This window comes from Tachysurus vachellii, chromosome 5 (assembly GCF_030014155.1).
Source record: "Tachysurus vachellii isolate PV-2020 chromosome 5, HZAU_Pvac_v1, whole genome shotgun sequence".
In the NCBI taxonomy this organism is placed as follows: domain Eukaryota; kingdom Metazoa; phylum Chordata; class Actinopteri; order Siluriformes; family Bagridae; genus Tachysurus; species Tachysurus vachellii.
The window spans coordinates 20,205,237-20,228,954 of NC_083464.1; the positions used below are offsets into that span (position 1 = coordinate 20,205,237).

The window sequence follows — 23,718 nt, forward strand, 5'->3', positions numbered from 1 at the left end:
CGTTCCCAAAATAAAAGATAAATAAAAATGCAATATAACAGAAGACACCACCCAAATCAGTGCACTGAATAGTTAATTTAGTTTCATATCATTTCCCAGAACATTCAGGTTCTGACTGAATCCCTGATCACCTGAGGATATTTAATGCAACACATCCTCTGTAAAAAACAAATAAATAAAATAAAATAAAGACAAATGTTCAGGATTACAGAATTAAAAATCGTCTAAATTGTCACTGTTCTAGCTCCGTGCTGTTGTGTTACACTGTGTACAGTACACGTTGGCCACGCCCACTCTTGCGCTCGAGGTGAAGCTCAGCGTGACGCTGCGTCGCCATGGATACAGTAGAAGGAAGAAAATAACGAGTTCGGTATCGCTGAGATGTGAGTACAAGGAAAAAAAAGTATTTTAACTAACTTATTACTTACTACAGCGTGCTAATTCCACACGTTATGTCGCAGGATTAGTAGCTGTGCGCTGTGTGTACGTGAAGGTGCTGTAGGAGTTTAGTGGAGTTCCACGTTAGCTGAATCTCAGTGCTAATCATTCTCACTGTACGTAGAGTACATTAACATTAACGGTGCAACACGAGTGTAAACATTTGTCTGTTTCTACTCGTTATACAGTGCAGATCTGCGGTCGGTGGTTTGTAAACAAAGCAGGCGGAGCAGCTGAAAGATATCAGGCGGTTTGTGTCTGCTTTAAATCCGTGTCTCAGTGACACATAGTGTGCGTTTAACACTTCTGCTGTTACTGATTTGTTGTGAAGGCAGGACAACAATACTCGGAAAGTATTACACTAAGGGTGTTGAGTATATAACTTCATAAGTGTTCAGATTTTTTTTTACTGCCTCTGGCTTGGAAGACTGCATTTGCATTTGAGACTTGAAAAAAAAAGTGTTGTGGATTTTTTTTCTTCTTTTTTTTTTTTTTCCAGTCAATGAAATGATACAGAATTAGGAGGTGAAGCACTGAACCAAAATGTAAAGTGTAAATGTAAAAAAAACAAAAAAAAAAACATGTGTATTTGTACACACTTGTGGAAACTATGAACATGAATGAGTTAATAGAATGAACCAATCTGCAAAGTTATTTCTAAGTAATTAAACTACATTTGATTTCTATAACGCTCATTACGACGGACACGATCGCAGGGCTTTTCAGAATAGAAGAAATATAGAACAAAAAGATCAAGATTTAATATTAGACCTGTATTTAGATTTCATTGTTTTTATCCCTGAGGCGACGGCGGTAAAGAACAACTCCCTGAGATGATATGAGGAAGAAACCTTGAGAGGTACCAGACACAAAAAGGAACCTCCTCCTCATTTGGGTGACACCAGGGAGTGTGATTATAAATCATTATAAACACTGGAGAGTGCGATTATAAATAACGTCCTTTCTACAGTGGTTTGGAGTTGTGTAACCAGGAGCTCCTAATCAGCTCATAAATTAGTGTAACTTCTGAGTTCATTATAGATTTAACATTAACTCCTCCATGTCAGAGTCTTCAAATGGTCAGTGTAGGAGATGCAGCATATGTAGAATTTTATTTTGTGTATTGAATAAGAGGTTGTTATCCTCAAAAACACACAGTGGTTCATTCATTCATTTTCTACCGCTTATCCGAACTATCTCGGGTCACAGGGAGCCTGTGCCTATCTCAGGCGTCATCGGGCATCAAGGCAGGATACACCCTGGACGGAGTGCCAACCCATCGCAGGGCACACACATACACACACACTCTCATTCACACACTACGGACAATTCTCCAGAGATGCAAATCAACCTACCATGCATGTCTTTGGACCGGGGAAGGAAACCCCCGAGGCACGGGGAGAACATGCAAACTCCACACACAAAAGACGGAGGCGGGAATTGAACCCCCGACCCTGGAGGTGTGAGGCGAACATGCTAACCACTAAGCCACCATCCCCCCCCCACACAGTGGTTCTCATTAATAAATCTTTAGTAAAGTTGTGTATAAATATTAGCATAACAATACAATACTAATTTTTTCTGAGAGATTTACAAAAGTTTTGGAAACACTGATATTCTTTGTCATCGTGTGCCTTGTTGATCACTTAAAGTGTGTTCCTGACCAAAGTGTATTTGCATGTAGTGAAGCGCACACAACTCTAAAAAGCCTGAAAACACAAGTAAAGTCATTTTGACCCAGTTCTATGCCAATAAAAATATTTAATAATATATAATATTAATGGGGGCACGGTGGCTTGGTGGTTAGCACGTTCGCCTCACACCTCCAGGGTTGGGGTTCGATTCCCGCCTCCACCTTGTGTGTGTAGAGTTTGCATGTTCTCCCCATGCCTCGGGGGTTTCCTCCGGGTACTCCGGTTTCCTCCCCCGGTCCAAAGACATGCATGGTAGGTTGATTGGCATCTCTGGAAAATTGTCCGTAGTGTGTGATTGCGTGAGTGAATGAGAATGTGTGTGTGCCCTGCGATGGGTTGGCACTCCGTCCAGGGTGTATCCTGCCTTGATGCCCGATGACGCCTGAGGCACAGGCTCTCCGTGACCCGAGGTAGTTCGGATAAGCGGTAGAAAATGAGTGAGTGAGAGTGTAATATTAATACTAATAAGAAAGCACTAAATGTTCCATCGCTGAGGCGTTTATTTGTAGCTATGTGCAGACAGACCGGTCTGTCTTCTGTTTACATGGTGGCATTTCCTATCTCGCATTTGAATTATTACTTTTATCTTCTAAATTAGTTGGTTTGTGCAGCCTTACTTTCTTTATTACCCATAGTATTTAATTAATGCTCTTTAAACAAACCTACTAGTTTTCAAGAAAGTTCATAATTTGCCTCGGACCTAGTGAACTAGTATGAAGATGTGTTTCTTTTAGAGACTACAAAGCATTACTGCAAATAGTTCTGGGTAATAATATAAGCAATTTAAACGTGACCATATATAAAAGTACAGGAAACCATACAAATTATTTGAATCAAAGCTGGTGAGGTTTATATTAGTTAGTCCTCATTTTCATAGATTTACTCAAACTCGGTTCACAAGTAAGATAACTATACATTTTTATTTCATGAGTACCAAATGTTTTGTTTAGATGCTTTGCCCATGTGATTTATGAATAAATTGATCCATATCGAGCTGCATAAACGAGGTCCAATGTACACACTTACACTGCAGCTTGATAGAGTTTTTTGTTAAATGTGGGATGGTTTTTGTGATAAACATTTGAGTCTTACTGCTTCTGAAGTGCTTACAGACATAGTGCAGATATAGAAAATAAAAGATAACAAGTACTTATTATTATTAGTAGTAGTATTTTAGTAAGTAAAATTTTAGTATTGTGTTTATATGACCACTTTAATTTGATTCTCTTAAAATCAAATAAAAATGATATTACTATTATGATCATGAAACAAAGTGAAACAAAAATACAAATGAGACAAATGACACAGTGCAGGCTACATCCGAGTTGACAGTACTGAATTTAATTTCGTTTTGCAGGCTTGATGAAACTTGATGAAGCTCTGACAGAGCAGGAATCATACTCACACATATTGTATATTATATTACTTATTATATTATATTACTAAGCAGGGATCCTAATCAGATCCTCAATTTTCAACTGACACACCCAATTAATGCAATATGAATGAAATAAGAAGCACAAAACTCTGTGAGGGTGGCAAAAAGTTCAAAATTATTGAATGATAATTAATGAGCCAATTGTACTTACTGTATTACTTTATAGTCAGTAGAGTTAACTTACTCTGGAGAATCAGTTAGCATCCAACTCTAAATCAATCAGATGTATTTATACTGTTCTGAGAGAAATAAGCTGGGCACAGCTGTGAAAAAGAGTTTGAGGAAGACTAAAAACAACTTTACTCATTCATTTTAGACTTTTGCCTTTTGGGGGGAAAAGTAAAAGTAGTATCAGCCAAAGAATGCTACTTTTCTGGTCTCTTTCTACTTGCTAAATTTAGTATTGAATGTGTGGTTCTTTTAGCTATTAACACTAAACTCTAGAAAACTAGTGACTAGAGTATGAAATGCATCTAACCTCACATTTTCTACAGTGTGTAAAAAGTTTTAGTTAATATTTAACTGACTCTAATGTATGTTCTCTAACAGTAAAGGTTGTAATATCGTGACAAAATATTCACATATATAAATATTCTGATTATGTTTAGAGCACCAGATTACAATGTTAAGTTTTGAGTAACCTGAAAGGGCGTAAGCATTGTAGGGTGGCAACCTTTGGGACATTTTAAAGTTGTGTTGAACTGGTTTCTAATTAAAGCTTTGTTTACCTACTTCATGTTGTATCTTTGTTCACTTTCCTGAACACCAACCCTGTGAGCCAAACACAACAGGTTAGTAGTTGTTTTTTATGCCTTTCCTATTGTATATTATATTGTATTAGGTTAAATAGTACAGGATCCTGATGTTATAGTTTTAGTCAGTTAAGGCACAACATTATATACATTGTATACAGCGTATACAGTGTTTACGCTGAACATTAAATGGTCTTAGTGCACATTTCCTGCATTGTTTTTTATCTTCCATTGGGAATCGATTGACACTGACTGTCCTGATGTAGAAATCTTCTGTAGTGTAAGGTCAATTTAAGCTTCTGGTTAAATACATAACAAACATTCTTTTCATGTTTATGGTACTGGTTTAGTCTACATTCTTCTCTCTTATAGTATAAACAATGTTTAGCAGCCAAGAGAAGATACTTGCAAACTAACAAACTTGAGTATGAAATGATTTTAGTAAAGTAATTCCTGAATAAAAGAATAAAAGCTAAGTGAATTTTAATGTCTGGTCATTTGTTATTAATAAAATCCAGTGTTCATATGTTCTTAAAATAGACTGTGTATTTTGTTGCATAGTGCTTTGTTCCAGTGCTAAAGCATTGCCCTTTTTAAGGTCATATAATGCCATGATATGTAAGTAATAAGATCATGCCTGCATGTACACCACAAAAAAAAATCGTGCAGGTCCAGCCAATGTCATGACACAAGTGTTAATCTGTTGACGATGATGCTGCATTTAGCTCATGAGCGTCCCTCCTGTGGAACATGTCACCTTTGTTGATATATTCCCCATGGGTTCTGTTTTAATAGCAGTGCCCCAGTTGATTACTTCTCAGCTGCAAGCCAGGAAGGTGTGTGGAGCAGGAAAGGACAGGTTTCCGCCTACCTGCCACTGGAGCTTAGTGCTCCCAGAGCATTGGAATGTTGGAAAGCGTTACAATTGGCACATGACGGTAAAGCCTAACCCGTGACGTTAGCTGCCACTATGGGGCAAGGGGTGGCTTCCTCCATTGATAGGCAAAAAACTTTATTAGGAAAATATGAGCTGGACAGCTGGAACATTTGGACATAAATAGAGGTACAATATAGATTGGAGGAGGTGTAGCATTGCAATGCTGGTACAAAATATTGTTCTGGACGTTTTTCCATTACAGGCTGTTGCTGTGCCTTAGGCTACAGGACAGGTGAGCTATGATGAGAAATTTAACCGATATAAGAACACAGAAACAAAAAAAAAACAAATGCTGTTAGAAATCTCCTAATCAGGTGGGAATTGTTTTTATCATTTGTTAAAAACTTCCTGCTTGTCCTCTCTTACCTCTCTACCTTATTACATAACGTGATGTACTTTGAAACCACCAGTTCTCTAGGAGTAAGAGAAATTCTGCTTCAAATATCCTCAATTAACTTTTGATTAACTGTTGTATTAAGGATTTTATAGTACATTTAAATGTTCCTGAACATGGTGTGTTGTTTTCAAGCGGCGGTTGAAGACCTACTTATTCAGGAAACACTTCAACTAGCACTTCTTCATTATCTTTTGCATTTTAAAAAAAAAAAAAAAAAACAAAAAAAAAAAAAACACCTTTGACACTTTCATTGTAACTTTGAACAAATGTTTTAAACTCATGGTATCTTAAGTATGTAACTTAGTGAGCCAGCATTAATGTATTCAATGTTAGAGATTTAAGCACTTATGTACGTCGCTCTGGATAAGGGCGTCTGCCAAATGCTGTAAATGTAAATGTAAATGTAAACACTTCTGGCTCATGACAACAAAGTAGAGTCATTATTGAAGGTGTAAACCTGCTACTATTTACCTTCATAATAACATGAGCTTCATATCAGAAGCAAGTGTAAGAACCTATAATTGCAGCTGTCAGTCACATGGTGCTTCATTTGAGTTCACCTTGTCGGGCAGGTTCTGTGTGTTTCACCTTCAAAATATAGAAAAGTTGTGGAGAGAAGAGAAGATCGAGAATGCTTAGGTCATTGTGAAAACATCAGTGGTATTGTTTACAAACATGCCTGAATATATTATTTACATCTGGAGGTTAAAAATAGGCATACATTAATTGACACATCGGGTACAAAACATCCCTGTCTGACAGGATTCCATGTTGTTGTCATGAGCCAGTTTCAAATATAAAACTGATTGACGTTTAAAAGTACTTAAAAAATCTGGACAATCCAGAAGATAGATGTTTTTGTAGGCTTGACAGTCATGATGCAGTTTTACACCCACCTTAGTTTTGTTGTTTGATTTTGAAGTTTGTTAGTTGGTTTAGTTGATGAAATCCCCCCTAATTATGTTGGTACTGCACCATGCTTACATGGTTCAAAAGGTACATCTTTTTTTGTACTATTGACCACAGCACATTAATGCAGGACAAATATACTTGAAGTGGAAAAAATGGGGGCTAAATCAGGAAGGAGATTTTCAACAAGTTTTTTCCTAATAAACCTCTATTATTCGGATGTTTCCATTTCTCCAAAATATAAAGTGAAATATAATTGAAACCACATGATTCTCCTATCATGTTAAAGCATTTCAACCAAAGACCTGTTTCACACAGCAATGCACTGCAGCCCTTCAGTAAGCTTCCATGTTACTCAACGTAACACCTAATTGTCTTGAAAACATCATATTTATATACCTGCCATTTTTTGTTGTGTCTTTTGGGATCCTGATATACACTTATACCTTGGTGTTGAAAGATTACCCCAAAATACTCACTGTTACCTCAAGCTGGCTTAGAAGAATGCGGTATGATAAATACGGTTGTACCTAATAATATAAAATGTTTATACCATGCTGGGATTAAATCTTTTCACCATTTAAATGTTGCTTTCATGATATGTCCGTGTATATTTAAAAAACTAGTAGCCTTTTCATTATTATTGTATTTTCTGATAGTTTCAAGGACAGCACAGGGTTTAATTTGGCCTTTCTAGATCCTTTGTGCACATCTCTAAAACAGCTCTGGAAAACTGGCTTCCACACAAGTTAATGGCTGAAGCGTGCAAAAAAAATCTGTTTCCGTGATAGCACCAAATCTGTTTGGGGATGTGTTTTCATTTTCCTGTTTTCTTGTTTGAAATTTAGTCGATTATTGTACTGTCTGCTCCCTAGTGGGTTAACATTTAAAAGGAAAAGCAAGCTTTATATTGGGCCTTTTTTCAAACCAGGTTGGCAACATTAAAATCATTCTGCATTATGTTATACTTAAATTGAGCATACTTGATTCATTTATTACAGTATGGTGATATTGCCTGAATGAAATCTTAATAGGATTGGCTGTGATATGATGAGCTGACAGTGATTTTAAGGTGCTTTATTGTTATATACCTTGTTTATATGGTTATGTGTGCAGCCCAGGAAACATCAGCACCCTTTTACTTATGGCTCTTGCACCCCCTGTTTAGAAAGTGTGAAACTGCCTGTGACAGCATATATGACACAGTATAAATACAGACACACACACACACACACACACACGCACACACACACACACACACACACAAGAGGCAGGAAGAATATTGTTTGAATGGGAGGGCTTTTTTTTGTTTTGCTTTTTTTAACTGGTGTATGATGAGGTATTTGATCCATTAGTTGCCTTCATTTAACGACATCTGCTGCTGTGTGCTTGTCCGCATTCCAAAACTTCTGATGTTGTACACGAATAAACACTGACGAGGCTTTCTCATGGATCTTATACAGGGTAAGACTACAATTTAGTATTTGAGCTTGGGCACAATAATACAGCTTGGAGACGGAATTGTTTATAGGAAGGCATGGATATTTCTTTCTTTCATTCTTGCTTTCTTTCTTTCTTCTGAATGAAATGTTGTACGCGGTGTAGACTTGAAAATGGGTATCTTAATGAGTTAAACTCAAAATGGGTATCTTAATGAGTTAAAAATGAGTTGAATATTAATAATCTGTGAATGTTATGATGAATCACTGATGTACTTGTGAGCATACTTGGAGTACACTGTGTCTTTTCACTTTCATTTGCAATGTTCCGATCCTGATATACAAGAGAATTGGATTGTAGTTCATACAACAAATGACAAGAGGTACAGAACAAGAAGAATAATACAGAAAAATTAATAACAAAATAAATGCATAGTAACATTTAGAACATTTTTGTTGTTGTTTTCAGTCACTTGGTTGAGAAACTTTGCTGGTGGTTATTCAGGTAACTGAGGTCATGTTTCAACAGCAGTAAAAGCTGGCTTTGCATTTATTTGCATGGGAGTTCACATCTGTCAAAGTATTCTTAAGTGTAAACACCACGCATCACACGGAAGTAGTAGTTCACTGTATTAAGAGGAGTCCAAATAAGTGATATTTTAGCTCCTTTTTTTTTAATATGCAACATTTCTAGATTTGAAACAGTCCCAGGATGCAAGAGAGAATGAGAGAAAGTGCAGTGAACACGCTCCTCAGCGATCTCACTGACCAGCACACAGACACACAATGAAAGGAAATGCTTCCTGTAGGGATTCTGCCAAGTTCCGCCACCAGCGGGCCAGTCTTATTGTGGGAATTGTGTTCTCATTTGCATTTATCTTATACCAGAACTCCAAGCTCTGTCCTAAAGATAAACACAGGGATTCACAGGGGCATTGAGAAACCCCAGAGCCCCAGTTCACATTAGATGTCTCACAACTAAATGGAGCTGCTGAAACATCATTTTAGGTGTGTGGTTTTATTCCTTGCTGTTTTTCATCTTGGGTCATGCTGGGACAGGATAAGGTCATCCTTGTGGGATTTATGTGGGGAAGAATTGACTTCAGATTAATATGCAGAAAACGACCGCCGGTCTTGAAGCATGCATATATATCCAAACAGTTTATGAATCAATCTGAAGTCAAAACAAATAGCTTTAATTGTATAATAAATGCAAGGTCCAAAAAGGACTCACTGGGGGACTCCTGAAAAAGGCTTTTTATTTTTACGCAGCTAGTGTGTGTAGATGCACGTAGTCCTCTATCTCAAACAACTCTGGGATGCTTCTAATTCTTGGTTTGCTAGTGGGAGAACATAAGTCATGAGTGTTGTCCTCATGCAGGTGACTGGGAACATGACAGAGTTGATAATGTTGGTCATAATCAAACTCACAGTGTAATTTTTTCAGTAGAATGAAACTTGTTTTGGATACATTTGATTACAGGATCATTTTGTTTTGCAATGCATTTTTTTCTGGTTTCACTCAAAATTGTTTGAAGAAAAATATTCCGTTTTATCAGTAAACTTATAGGTTATTTAGCAGATTGGCACTTTTACAGGACCGTTTTTAACGACACCAAATAAAAGTGCAGACTTGGGTTTTAATATGTAACATTATTTTATTTTATAGCAAAATAACAGTTTACACAATCATTTTTAAAATACTTATTAGATATTTTAATATAGCATTTAAAAACTATAATATATATATTAAGCTATACACTAAATCTGTACTGTAGCAGTTTCTTATCTTTGTATTTAGTATTTCTTGATTTACTTTCAGCTGTTCTGGCAACATGGCAACATACAAACTCATACAAACACTCTCAAAGAGTTTTCTAAACAAATATGAAAATAAAAAAGAAGAAGAAATATACAAACATAGCACTTGATTTACAAATACCTTTGACTGACAAATTAATGGGTGGCACAATGGCACAACAGGTAACGTTGCTGCCTCAAAACCCCAAGGGTGTCTGGTTTAGTCCTGAGCTCATGGTTGAAGTCAGCCTTTGCTGAGTTTCACATGTTCACCCTATGCTGTTGCTGGTTTCCTTTGGGTTCTCTGGTTTCCTTCATCTGTCCAAAAACACACAGGTAGATGGACCAGCTACAAATGTTTAGTCGAGAACACTACCCTAAGCTGACTCGTTGGGTTGGTTATATATCATTTGAGCTACATGGCTCCACCCTAACCCTTTACAATTCAAACTCAGCTGGGAGGTCAGGGCCATTAAATATCTCTTCTGTCTTTCATATTGAAGTGCCTTTACTTCTTTAGTGACTCAAAATGAAGGATACAAATTGGCTCTCTGCTTCGTGCCTTTCTGCCTCATATTGTTAGCAAGGCAAAACCTTTGCAGATGTCCTTGTGCTTTGTGTAGTTAACCGATTCTGTTTGTGACATTCAACTTTAGAGTGGGTTCAACTGGAAAAACAAGGTTATCAGAGCTAGAAATGAAAGTGATCCATAAAAATGAATTTTGGCAGCAGCCATCCAGCGTCTTTCTCACAAGGAGACATGTTCTGAAAACTTTCTGTGGTTTAAGACTGATGTAGATCAGTATGAATGTGGGTTATTATAGTTTTTACTGATTTGAAAATAAAACTGCTGAAGTCCAAACAGACACTTCTACAGTGTGCCATTGTGACTCTTTGTCTGCATAGAACCCAAAACCTGAGACAACTACAGTGACGTTACTGAAATGAATATATTCGTTGAATTGATTTTTACAGTGATTTCGTCCAAAAATGAATTGTACTGCAAAGAGCAGGGGCACAGAGGGTGACGTAGATGAGTAACAGTAGCAAGGTTAAATATGAATTATTTAGGTTTGTGTAAATCTTCACATTTTGACATTTTTAACTACATATAGTCCCACAAACAAACTTTCCTGAGCTGAAATATGATACACATTTGCATATATGACAAATAAAGGTATAGTATTTCAAAGTCCAGTTACCTACAAAAGTGAAAAAAGAGATGTTTTCACTTAAAGATTCCATTCTGACATTCTGAGGAGCATTTAACCCAGGGCTGCTATCTGATTATACACTGAATTAAGCTCACACATGTCCACGTTGATGTGCCACTTAACTTTCAGTGCTTGATAAGAGTCTGACATTTACTGTGTGAAAAAATCACGCTTGCAAAGGTTTAGACATCTGTAGGCAGGGTGGTTGTTTTTTATCACCATGTGTGTTAAGCTGATTCCTTGCCCGAGATAATAATTACAGGTATATAACTTAAGCAAAGTTAGAAAGCAAATACAAACATTTCCACATTGTTGTTTCAGTGAAATATATATTTATGGTTTCTTAAAGTTTATGTGTCCATATATGCCTGCATTTGAAAATGACAAGAAATGCTGCTTTGATTTTTGTACATACTGTGAGCAACTATTTTAATTTGACATCACATGCTGAGCCCTGAGTAGGAATTCCAAGTTAAAGGGCTCTTTAAATAGAAATAAGTTGAATAAGATGCTGCATGAGTTCCAGACCATAGCAAAACAAAATTTTGCATATGTCAATAGTAAAATATTTAGAGTTGTAGTTCTTTCTTGCTCTGTAAAATCTGCATGAGAGATGGTTGACTTTTTCGCTTGTACTTTTAATGTTATGCTGCTTAAAGATGATCATGTTTTATAACAAACATGGTGAGTGGTGTTTAGCTTTGTCAGACTCTTAACAGAGCTGACAGGATGATATCACTGTTTCCATGTGGATTACATTAATCCAAGTCTTAATTCATTCATTATTTCCATTCTGCTCTGTCAGGTACAGCGGGTTACAAGGGGTAGAGATAAAGCTCTTAGGTCGTTACAGTCTCTTACAGCTATTTAAGGGCAATAAATAGTTGGAAAGGCAAATACTGTATGATTTAGTCGCAAAACAATGAATGGAATTATTTTGTTGGTATTCTTCACTTACTTGTTAACACTCTACTGAGTGGCAATGGGAAGTCATTCAGCACCAGCTATGTTGTTTGTGGAAAAACCCATTTTAATCTCCACTACATCAACACTAGGTTACCTGTCATTGTTGAACTTTAAACTGTATATATTATGTTTAGAATGGTTTTACATGTTACTCATGTCACTGAAAACAATGGACACTCATAAGTCTTGGCTTTGTCTCTGAGGTTGGTTGGGTCTCAACAAAGCTTTTGCCAATTCAGAAGGTCTTTTAAGAAATATAAAGCCTATTATGAACAGATTTTGTGTTTTATGAATAAACTTAATCTGACTTTCTGTGCACATAAATTTGCATGTGTTTATACCTAATCCAACATCGGAATTTCCAGTAAGATGAGAGATTTAACATTGTCATGATCTCACTGTTTGTGCTCTAGATTTCTTATATAATGCTTGTGCTTCAGCAATGCGCATATTTTTTTAAAGGGTCATTTTTGTGTACAAGTAAGTTATCTAAAAACCTCCAGATAAAAACTTTCAGATAAAATATGAAAATGTCAGTTACACATCCCTGGAGGAGTTCTCCTAAGAGCATTACAGCAGGTATGTTTGTTAACTCTTTACCTTCTGTTGTCTGTGTAATAATTTGTTTGATAGATTATGTCTTGTTGATTAAAATTATTTCTAAAGAGCATGGTAGGCATGGTAAATAAAACACTTAGATTTAAATCTACACCTTTGTAAATAATTTGAAATGCCTCCAAGCCTAGAGAGGCATTTCAAAACTGAGAACATACTTTTCAAGGAACGACTCTCTGCGGACTTTGTGGGAATTCATTTTCAAATGCCAAACCTTACTGAGTTACACTGACATAGACTACATCTACATTTTCACACAGGCAATTATTTAATCCTGTCATGAAAGTGGCAGGCATCCAGAGCAGCCTCTACATCTTAAAGGATACTCCTATTTCAAAACAAGTCGTCCCCATGTCCCTGGGTTATCTAAAACATAGAAGCTTTCTTCATTTCATCCCTGGCTAAATTTATTAGGTGGCAGCTGGTGAGGTTAAATTTAGAACACAGGTGGCCATGAAAGCTGTGGTGGCCTGTAGATCAGCTCTACAATCAAGTGGCCTGGAGAAACGTGAATGAACAATGCAGGCTCAGACCTCAGCTCTCATCCTGTCAAAGACAGGTTCACACCCGCAGGCCTGTTTAACACTCCAACAGCTTGCTCTCTTCTTTAGAGTGTATTCAAGTAGTTGTTAGTGTTTTTTGTTTTTCTTCCATTGTGTGCCATTGGAAGCTGCGGTGTATTCTAATGTTGTGCGGAATGAAGCGTGTGGTTTAGGTATTTTTGGAAGAGCTGGCATGCATTTCAATTAGGTGCTATTTATTACGTGTGATTTGATGGCATTTGCTGGCCATGATATTTAAATAGCACGAGTGAACACTTGAATAGATGTCATGTGATTTAAGGAAACTCTTGTCATGCTGAATACGTGTTGGTTTACCCTTTTGTGAACCCTTATTCAAAACAACTGGAACCTACTGACCTGAGCGTTAAGGTCTATATTTGAACAGCTTTTGAAACAGCCTATACGTTATGTAAGTCTTCAGAACATGTTCCTTTTTTTCGAAGCATATCTCATCAAGCATACATGGTGTGGTTTGGCTCTGGAAGATTACTGAGCTTCTTATCTGCCTCACGTTTCTGATAAAGACCTCCTCCATGCTCCTGTTTTCCTGTCCCACTTAACTCTGAAAGCCTCTTCGCACCCAGCCTCACATAGCTTCTGTATGTTCTTTTTTAGTGTTTGTTAACCTATACATAGTTTTTTTTTTTTTAAATGTAAGCTATCTTCCAGTTGTATCTGAGTATAATGTTTAACAGTACAAAAGTATTTGGATTACATTCTGCACACCTCAGATCTGAAACCAAAAAATTATCACTTGGTGCCAAAGCTAAATTTTGTTCCATTCTGTGTTTGTAAATCTAACTTTGCATGTGACATGTATGATTTGTTACTATGATAACTTTTGTAAACCCCCTTGCCTCTCATTATGCCATTGGCATGCAAGAATCCCCTTAAATTTGTTGTTTGAACCTCATTCGTGGCCTCAGGAAAACGCATTGCAGGTAAACTTGTGTATAAACGTATTTACAGCAAGTGGAGCTAGCAGAAGGATCGGTTTAATGATGTGAAATGATTTCACAATGAAGCTTTTCATGATTTGCAGGTGTGTCCTCGGGGATCTCGGTACCAACTGATTTCCTTTTCTCTTCAGCTTCTGATCAAGAAACGGATAGACATGCTTTAGATACTTTCAAGGGAGGTGCAAGTGCAAAGCTTAGGAAAAGAAGGCGATGTTGCAGTCACAAATGATCACCCAGTTGTTCTACTTACTAGCAAGTCCACATCCAGCATCATTGTGAAACTCAAGAGACAGAATCAGGGCTAGGGTTAGGATAACAAAAGTTTGTTTTGCTTTCAGTGTAGATGTTGCTATTTAAGTAAGGGAAATGGCAACGATTACCATATTACTTTGAACATATTGCAATTCTTTATCAGAAATCGTACTTAAATAATATTACTTAATTCATGATAAATTAAAAAAAAAAATCTAAGGAAATCTGCATGTTAACACTATCAGTTTTGCATGTCTGGCATTCAAAATGCTTAATGTTTAAATGGACAATCTCTCTCTCTCTCTCTCTCTCTCTCTCTCTCTCTCTCTCTCTCTATATATATATATATATATATATATATATATATATATATATATATATATATATATATATATATATATATATATAGAACCTTGGTTCTCAGACAGGGCTCAGTGATTCCCCAGGGGTATCTGAAGCATAGCCAGGGGCAAATACCACTTTTAAAATTTTAGTACACAGATGGAAATGGAGCTTTTTTTTCCAATTACTGAAAAGCTCAGAAATAAAATCACATCTAAATGATATGCCTATTTATACTTAAGTGTTAAAGTGGTCTCTGACTAAAAAAAAGTTTTGGACCCTCAGATATTTAGTGTGGGGAAACGGGAGGATGTAACGAGGGAGCCTGTGTATGTTTTGATTTTACACCTGTCGCTTCTTCAGCGTTTGTACCTTCAACAGAAAGGGTGAAGGGGAGTGAGAGGAAGGTGGAGGTGGAGATTTGCCACTCGGACTAAGAGCATTAGAGTGCATTTGGTTGTGACATTAGCAGCACGCGCTGTCAGAGTCATATGCGCTACTAGGGCAGTTCGGACCGGTTCAAGGCAGAAGCGCGCGCCCGCTCACTCTGTTCTCTGCAGCTGACAGGAAGGTGAACGCGCCGCCGCCGCTGAGGGGAAACTCGAGCTGATTTTACTCCGTGACATTTCGGTTTAGTGCTTCACTTTGACCTGGTAATTCATTATAAAGTCACCCGTGTCGGCTCCCAGTCGTGTCGCTACTGTTTTGAAACGTTTTTCTCCGTTTTCCGAATCGAGAAGCTAATACAGGTGAGCGGGATTATCACACATTACAGTCGAAATAATCTACAACCTGTGAGTCTTGTTTTGTTCAGAGTATTAAACACCAAGTACCGGTGTTACTTTATGGTAAAATATTAGATAATCTTTATGTCATTGTTCCTTTATAAATCTCGTGTAACGGAATGTTTCCTCAGGACCGCGGTACATCCCATAATACTCCACAGTGCTCTGGACGGCAGGAGGTTTAAACTCTAGTGCAGAAAAATGTAGACAAAATATACAGACAATAAATCAACAGAGCTGTAAACTGTTGTCCTGTCGTGCAGTTTGTATAGAAACAAACAAACAAACAAACAAAAAAAGTAAATCTTCTTTGAAAAGTTGTTGATTTTTGTGTTGTGCTCCAAAAGACTTGTGCAGTTATTGAACAGAGTAAATGTTTAAACTCCAAGAGGTTGTGTTGGTGGAGATGGACTTCATGTTATGTGCAATTATAAGTATATGTTTTTGAATTACATTGTTTTTGGTATACATATACACACACACACACACACACACGCTTATGAACAGAATGATCTATTGTATAAATCAACATCACTGACATGGATCCCTTCTTTTTTCCTGCAGATCTTTTCCTTATTCCATTGAATGTTGATGGAGTTCCTGCAGGGCAGCGGTGACTACTGCCACGCCCAACATTATCAGTTCTGAACCCAGGTGACACTGTGCTGTTTCATCCTGCTGAACTCCCTCACTGCCTGGATACCTGTTGACTCCTGATTTCACCAAACACCAGATGGGTTAAAGTGAACTGTGGCTCAGGGCTCTTGGACAGTGCTCCACCCTGCTCCAGCCCATGTCTGATTCTACAAACATTTCAGAAAAACAGGCAACTCGTTTCATTTGTACCGATAGATACTGTAGCAGGAACCTCCTGTGTGACAGTAGAGTAAGCGTAGCACTGTCAGTCAAAGAGAGAGTGTACCGCTGCTAGTGGGTGTGTTTTACCCACATATGGTGTGGCCGGCTCTCAGACATGGCCAGGATGAACCGACCGGCCCCTGTTGAAGTCAGCTACAAAAACATGCGCTTTCTGATCACACACAATCCAACCAATGCCACTCTGAGCTCCTTCATAGAGGTGAGAGATGGATATATTCCGGGCTGGGATATAAAACGAATATCATATGGCTATTTTTGAAGGCATTTCTGGTGAAGTTTAAGTAGTTATGTTACAGTGCTATTAAAAGTCTCTTACTATCAAGATCATTCTAGAAAAGGGTCACAGCTGATGCGTAGTGAGGTTATACCAGCTTACACATGGAGGTTTTATTGGTAGAATAAAAAAATAATGATTAATTCTAATACAAATTATAAATAAGTAAAGAGATTGTACCTTTACCTTAAGCCTTAAACTAGCATGGAGTTTATTCTGTGCTTTCATTCTAGTTTTGTCCTCCTGGCTCAAAGTTACTGTGTCTTAATTTTGTAGGATCTGAAGAAGTATGGTGCAACCACAGTGGTGCGAGTGTGTGAAGTAACATATGACAAGACACCACTGGAGAATGATGGCATCACAGTCATGGTGAGCACTATGCTGTGCTTAATAATCCTGTACTGTAGATTACCCGCCCTATGCAAACTTACCCTAATTATGATGCATGGCCTTTGTATTTTCTTAATTAACTTTACAGATAAAATGGCCAGCTACAGTACATGATATAGCCAAAAGTTTGTGGATACTTGAGCATCACACTCATATGTGGTTCTTTCACAAACTGTTGCCACAAATGTTGAAGTGCAAGTTGGAAAGTTTGGAATTGAAGTACTTGTGTTCTGCACAGTGTCCTCACCACACCGAACACCTTTAGAATGAACTGGAACACCGATTCTACAAAAACACAACCATGCTCCAAAATCTAGAGGAAAGCCTTTCTAGAGGAGTTGAGGATATTATAACAGCAAAGGATGGATTAAATCTGGAGTGGAATTTTGATAAGCACATACTGTATGGATGTGATGATCAGGTCTCCATATACCTTATAGTATAGTAAATCTCTACTATTTCTGGACTATCCAAAAGGGTTGTTGCCTCTTTGGTCTTCTGTAGCACCTTGCAATAGCTTGATCTGCTAACTTTTTTGCTTACTCTGATAAAACCCTGTCAGTCTGTAGGTGCTGAAATCCGTTTTAGATTTTCCCTGTTGATTTCCACACATACAAGCCAAGGATATTTTGTGAAAACTAGCATATTTTTCAAGCGGACACAACATCACCATTGTTCATGGCCTTGGCTTCCCACCTTGTGTATGTTTGGAGGACTTAATGGGACTAGAACAGCACATCAGATCCAAAACATCCCTATCTTACAGGTTTTCATAAAGCCTGTAAAATATTGAGCCATTCCTTGTCACTTATTCTAGGAAACATATGTTATTGGCGTTGTGCAGTAGAATGGGTATGTTTCACACACTAATGAGCTTAGGTAGTTTCTCCACTGTCATACTAAAGTTGTCAGTTGTTGTTGACCTCAGATACCAAGCTATGACATTGCATTTTAGAATTCATTGAATAGGTAAATCAGTTACTATTTTTATACAAATAAGCGTTTAAGGGTTAAGGGCTCTGCTCAATGGCCCAACAGTGGCAGCTTGGTGGTCTTGGGTTTTGGACTTTGATCAGTAGTCAAAAGTCTTATCCACTGACCACTCATCATTATTAATCCTTAAAAACTTTTGAGAGTCCAATTCTCTGGCTTGAGTTTGTTGTGGAAATTTGCTCACTATTTACACAGGTACTGCACAATGCAAACACAGCATTTTCTGACATGCTCAGGTTATGTGATGAAAGAACACAGAATCTGAGCGGCAGCCATCTTGGGTATAGTTAAAAGCAAGCATAAACCGTCAAAAGTAGAAGTAACCTCTCTGCAGCTCTCAGCATTTGTTAAAGGGGATTCCCTCCATGCTTTTTTTTGGTAACGTCAGAACTTTCACTCACTTCTCCCTCTCCTTTTTTCTCCCTTAATCTACTCTATCGCTTATTCTCTGTCCCTCCCATTCCTGGGAGTTTACGTGATTTTGTATGGATTTTCCCCATTTGGCCTTACTCCAGGCTTTACGTTTTTCCATAAAAAAAGGAAATAAAAACAGTGCATCTGAGACACAGCCAAGTTATATAAAACCGCTTCCTCAGTGCTGTTAGAAGAACACAAAAGAAAGTAAAATTTTTATAGGGGCTATTTAAGCCTTTAGAAAAGCTGAATTGATCGTGGCTTAAGCAGAAGACCCAGTAGCTGTTGTGATGCTGAATGTTACAAACTTTCAAACAGAAATAAATATTATTAAAGGTTATCATTTTGTTTTCACTCCTGTCAAGGTTTTTTGGCACCTGAAGAGTTTCATCATTTTGTAGCCTATAGGCAATCACCTCATCATTTAACATTACAAATTACAGCATTTCACTACTTTGAACGCTGTCCTACTGAATTACTTTAGAATGTTCAGTGTGTTCAATGTGATGTAGCATTTGTATCACATATTACTTTCAAATGCTGAGAAGTTTTAACAGCTTTGATTAAATAATCCCTTTGAACGTGTCCTGGGATTTACACTGTTACAAGAATCATTTTATATATTGTAGAGTGCTTCAGTGTTTTGGTAGTTGTGTCTGAACTGAGGTTATCCGGGTTAAACGTGTTGGCATACTGACTGTTTTGGTTTAACAAGCGGCATAGTGTTCTCTGAATAGCCCTATGATCTGTGGATTTGTGTCTGATGGGCTGCCAACTTCTATTTGCAGACAGGTAATGGAGACTGGAAAACACTACAGCAAGCTTTAGTAAATAGAGAAACCCTTACAAATATGCCAAAGTTAATCTCTTAGTGTAAAGATAAAAATAGAACTTGACCCTTAGTGATGTTTCGAAGTGCACGTTTCTTGGCAGCATGATAGATTTTCTCGCCCTTCCCACTTAGTAAGTAAGTTATATCATAATGTATGACTATGGCTTCAATAGGCAATAGTGTTAACATCTAACTGTTGCCTGAGAACTTTCAGTCAGCATTTCTGTGAGTTCTTTCTGAAGAGAAATGTAACAGTGAGACTTGGAGTGTTTGAAAATGGAAACGTTTGCTGATGGGAAACAGGTGCCTAAGGCTTCTCCCTTTCGTGTAAGATGAGAATCTGGTTGCTGGAGAAATAGCAGGTATGTGATTCAAGGAAAATGCCAGAGCATTTGCTACAATTAGCCGGCAGGACTGGAGACTGACCTGCTTTCCCAGAGCATATAGCAAGCACAACATGGCCTTATGGAATTAATAGCTTACTGTGGACAAACCAGACAAGTGCAGGGAGCTATTAACTGCTTACAGGATTTAGTTTTTATTTTTAACTCAAGAGTCGTAGTTACTCGTAAATGTTTACATTTATTACATTAAGAGGTTTTCTCCCACGAGTTTAAAAGTGCAGCATGTACCATGTTGTAATTGTTGTAGTGTTGTATTTTTATAACACTACAAGTGTCTTCCAACTGCATCATTGGTTGGTTGCTGTGCTTGCAAATGACATCTGTATATTTTGTTCTCCAGCCTGTCAAAGACATTTGGCATAAACCAGATAGTGTTAGCAGGTTAAAAAGACACAGATCAGGTAAGCAGGTAGCTTGAATTACTCAGCCTTGCCTAGAATATCTGAATTTGAAATGCAGATATTTGTTTCCTGGAGTTGGGGTATTGAGACTTTTGACATATCTAAACTGTAGTATGTACGCATGTAGTATGTATACAGCTTTCCTGCCACCTTTGAGCTGATACCTATGACACAGCACTGTCTGATTTACTGTTACATGGTTGTCAATGTGACTCATAACAACTCAGGAAAATCAGATTAATATTTGTTCTCTTCTTCACTAACTGTACATTTTTTTTGTTTGTTTTAAAAAAAGTTTTCTAAACAATGCGTTTGTAATGTATCTATGCTCATTGTATTAGTTTATGCAGGTTTTATAATCTTGTATCATAGATATTCTTGAGTAGGATTTTTCTGTTTAGCATGCTTGCATGGCATTATCCTGCCATATCTGATTCAGTTCTCAGATTTGCTGCTAAACCCTGTGGTGTCCTTGTTCCTGCTGGTGCTGCCTGAAGTGGGAGAGACAGCAGCATGCATGTGTGGTACAGTACATGCCATGTTTGCCATGGCACAGCTTGTGAGAATCGCACTGGAGTCATCAAAGTCTTTTCACTGATTGGTGTGATTTAGATACAGTAGAGAGTCTGTTCAGTCAAAGGCCTGATATAGGCCTCCTTCTACAGATAATATTCCCACAGTATAGATTGTTATAATAGCTGTCATGTTCTTTTCTATACTGCCTGTTACTTTCTCTGACCCAAATTCAGCCGTTCTGTTCCCTGCAGAAATATTGTATGTACATTACATTCACATAAAGCAAAGCTATAGATTGTCAGTTGTTTATTCTAAGCAATGATTGTTTGACAATGCCATTTTTTTCTCCAGGACTGGCCATTTGATGATGGAGCTCCTCCTCCCACAAAGATTGTGGATGACTGGCTTTCACTGCTAAAGCATAAGTTTTGTGAGGACCCTGGCAGCTGTGTGGCTGTGCACTGCGTAGCTGGACTTGGTCGGTTAGTAGATTCTGGTTAACATAGCTTTTTTTTTTAACATAGCAGACTTCACTGTCCAAACAAACCTGAATGTTTACCTGAGCATTTTGAGATTTAAGATGGCAGGATCATGGATAAGAAATAATTTATATTATCATAGTATAGATGGGGATGTAATTGTATTTTAAATAAATAACTAACATTCTATGTAGAATTTTATCTAGCTGGATTTTTAAGCTTTAAATCTCTCATTCTAAAATAAGTCAAAGCTAAAAGCCATTTGATCTGGAGTTCTATTAGCAGAAAGCCTGGTGTGTGGGGATCGAGGGAACCAGAGTGGTATACTAGGACTTGTTCTCATAATACACTTTGCAACTGCTTGCTAAGATTCACTCATCTGATAAGTTTATTATTAGAGGCACTGGGCTTGACATCTAATCATGAAGCAAGAAGTTGTTAAGCACCTCTTTTAATTGCTGGAAGTTTTTTTTTCAGATGGTGATAAAAACAATAACATACAATACTAAGTGTGAATAAGTGACTGTCGACTGTTGTTATTCAAAGTCAATCAAAGCTCATGGAACCTGTGCATCCCCCCTTTCTCTCTCTCTCTCTCTCTTTCTATTTCTCTCGCTCTCTCTGACTCTCTGACTCTTTGAGGCACCAGGCTTTCTGACGTAGTTTGATGGCCCTATGGGAGCCCTCTGCACATCTTGACAGAGAGCCAATATTTGCTTTACACGGGCAAGTTTGTTATGCTGTTGATCTGTAGGAGGCCTGTTTTGGTTGGTGTTCACTGGATACACTGGATCATAAGAGGTTTGAGCCAAGTGGTAAAAGACTTCTGAGACTAGAATGATTAAATTTTTTCTCAGATATATTTTTTAATACTTTATTTTTTATCATAGTGGCAAACAAAATTATCAAAGTTAAAGGACTTCTTTCCTGTCCAAAATATTTAAAGCATTTTTGTCACTAAAATCTTGCTTTTGTTTACTGCCAGGTTTAGCTTAATTTTGAAACTGAATGTGTTGTTTGCATGATAAATTCTGTCCATTTGCTTGATCAATGACAATGCTGTCAGACTGAAGAACCTACTTTTGATATTCACCAGGTGATATCTGTCCTCTAAAAAATAAGTGAACAAAAGAGATTCTTTTTCCATAAATTGTTTTGTGGCTCATTAGCAGTACATCATGCTTTTTGTGATGAATTTCTCTGTTACAGAGCTCCAGTTCTGGTGGCCTTGGCACTGATAGAAAGTGGAATGAAGTATGAAGATGCCATTCAATTCATCAGACAGTGAGTATGCATTAGGCATTGCATGACACATTTGTAATTTGTAAAGAAAAAACATTTTATAAGGCATATATATGTCTGTATAAAATCCAAGTACAGAATTATAAAAATTTTTTTTTGATTGATTGATTTATATTTTTAATAGAAAACGTCGGGGTGCCATAAACAGCAAGCAGCTGACCTATCTAGAGAAGTACAGGCCTAAGCAGAGACTGCGCTTTAAAGATCCACACAACCACAAGAACAAGTGCTGCCTCATGTGAGCGAGTCTCTGCTCATCTGCCACTGAAGGAATTAATTAACAGGTTAAACAGGACTAATGCCACAAACCCAATGCATTTGGATTTAGCTTTTATTATATGGGAGGACTTGACCCATCCTTAATCTGTGTGAGACCCCTAAGTGTAAGGGTTTCGTGAACTCAGGGCTGAGAAAGACAAGCCTCTTGCTATATGTCTTGATCCTAAGTGTCTCACAAATGGTGTTACAGTACATATATATTTACACAGACTCACACACACACACACACACACACACACAGACACTCACATGCACACACAATACATGCAGTATATAAACAACCAGCAAGATCGGCAGCACACACTCCAAAGATAATCTACTGCTCCTTTTGGCAGGAAAACATATTACTAACTTTTTGAACAAAATCGCTTGTTTATATGTTATTAATCATGTACAGTTTTCCTATTTCTATCTCATTTATGTAATTTTATTTCAAGGCTTGGCTTTCTAGTCCCACTTTTCTGAACATCACAAATGGATTTGGCAGAGACTGCTTTCTTTGTGGTGGGTGGTGGCTTTTTTTTTTTTTTTAATAGAGCTATATTTTACATTATGATGTGAACTTCTCTGGGATTAGAACACTGCACCATTAGGACTGTGTATGAGAGTGAGTTGGATAGATAATAAGAAGCACACTTTTTGGGTTGTTTACATTAGAACACCTTTGTTAAAATTAGGCCAGAAGAGATTTATAACAAGCTTGTTTGTCAAACGTTTAAGACCTCCAGTTCAACCCTGCTTCTGGCTTACCGTGTTTTTTTTTTTTTTGGGTGTTTGTTTTTTTTATTTAAAAGTAATTTACAAGAAGTGTCTTCAACATACTGCTCTATTAATTCTGCTGCCATGGACATAGGAAGCAAATAAATCCAGAAATAAGAAGAAAAAAAACTTTAGGGCTGAATGATCCAGGTACTGAGATACTTCCGGTTCTGAACATAAGATTAAAAAAAATGAATACATTTTTCTGTCTTCTAAACCACAAGCACATCCAATTTTGTTCACGGTCTATGAAATTGAAGTAATAAAGTAATTTTTTTAAAAATCTGATTTATTCT

At 37.4% G+C, this 23,718-nt stretch overlaps 1 protein-coding gene across 5 annotated transcripts; it reads left to right on the forward strand.

The window, feature by feature from the left end:
- The first annotated feature begins 284 nt into the window (after window positions 1-284).
- Window positions 285-23,705, forward strand: ptp4a3b (protein tyrosine phosphatase 4A3b). 5 transcript variants are annotated; one of them, XM_060870315.1, is made up of 6 exons: window positions 285-383; window positions 16,065-16,578; window positions 16,930-17,022; window positions 20,955-21,085; window positions 22,292-22,366; window positions 22,509-23,705. In XM_060870315.1, the coding sequence occupies exons 2-6, from the start codon at window positions 16,474-16,476 to the stop codon at window positions 22,624-22,626; spliced, it is 522 nt and encodes a 173-aa protein (XP_060726298.1). In that variant the 5' UTR covers window positions 285-383; window positions 16,065-16,473; the 3' UTR covers window positions 22,627-23,705. The 5 variants fall into 5 exon arrangements, with proteins under 5 accessions (XP_060726298.1, XP_060726299.1, XP_060726296.1 ...); XM_060870316.1 differs by lacking the exon at window positions 285-383 and adding an exon at window positions 4,246-4,361; XM_060870313.1 differs by lacking the exon at window positions 285-383 and adding an exon at window positions 5,295-5,491.
- The last annotated feature ends 13 nt before the right edge of the window (window positions 23,706-23,718 follow it).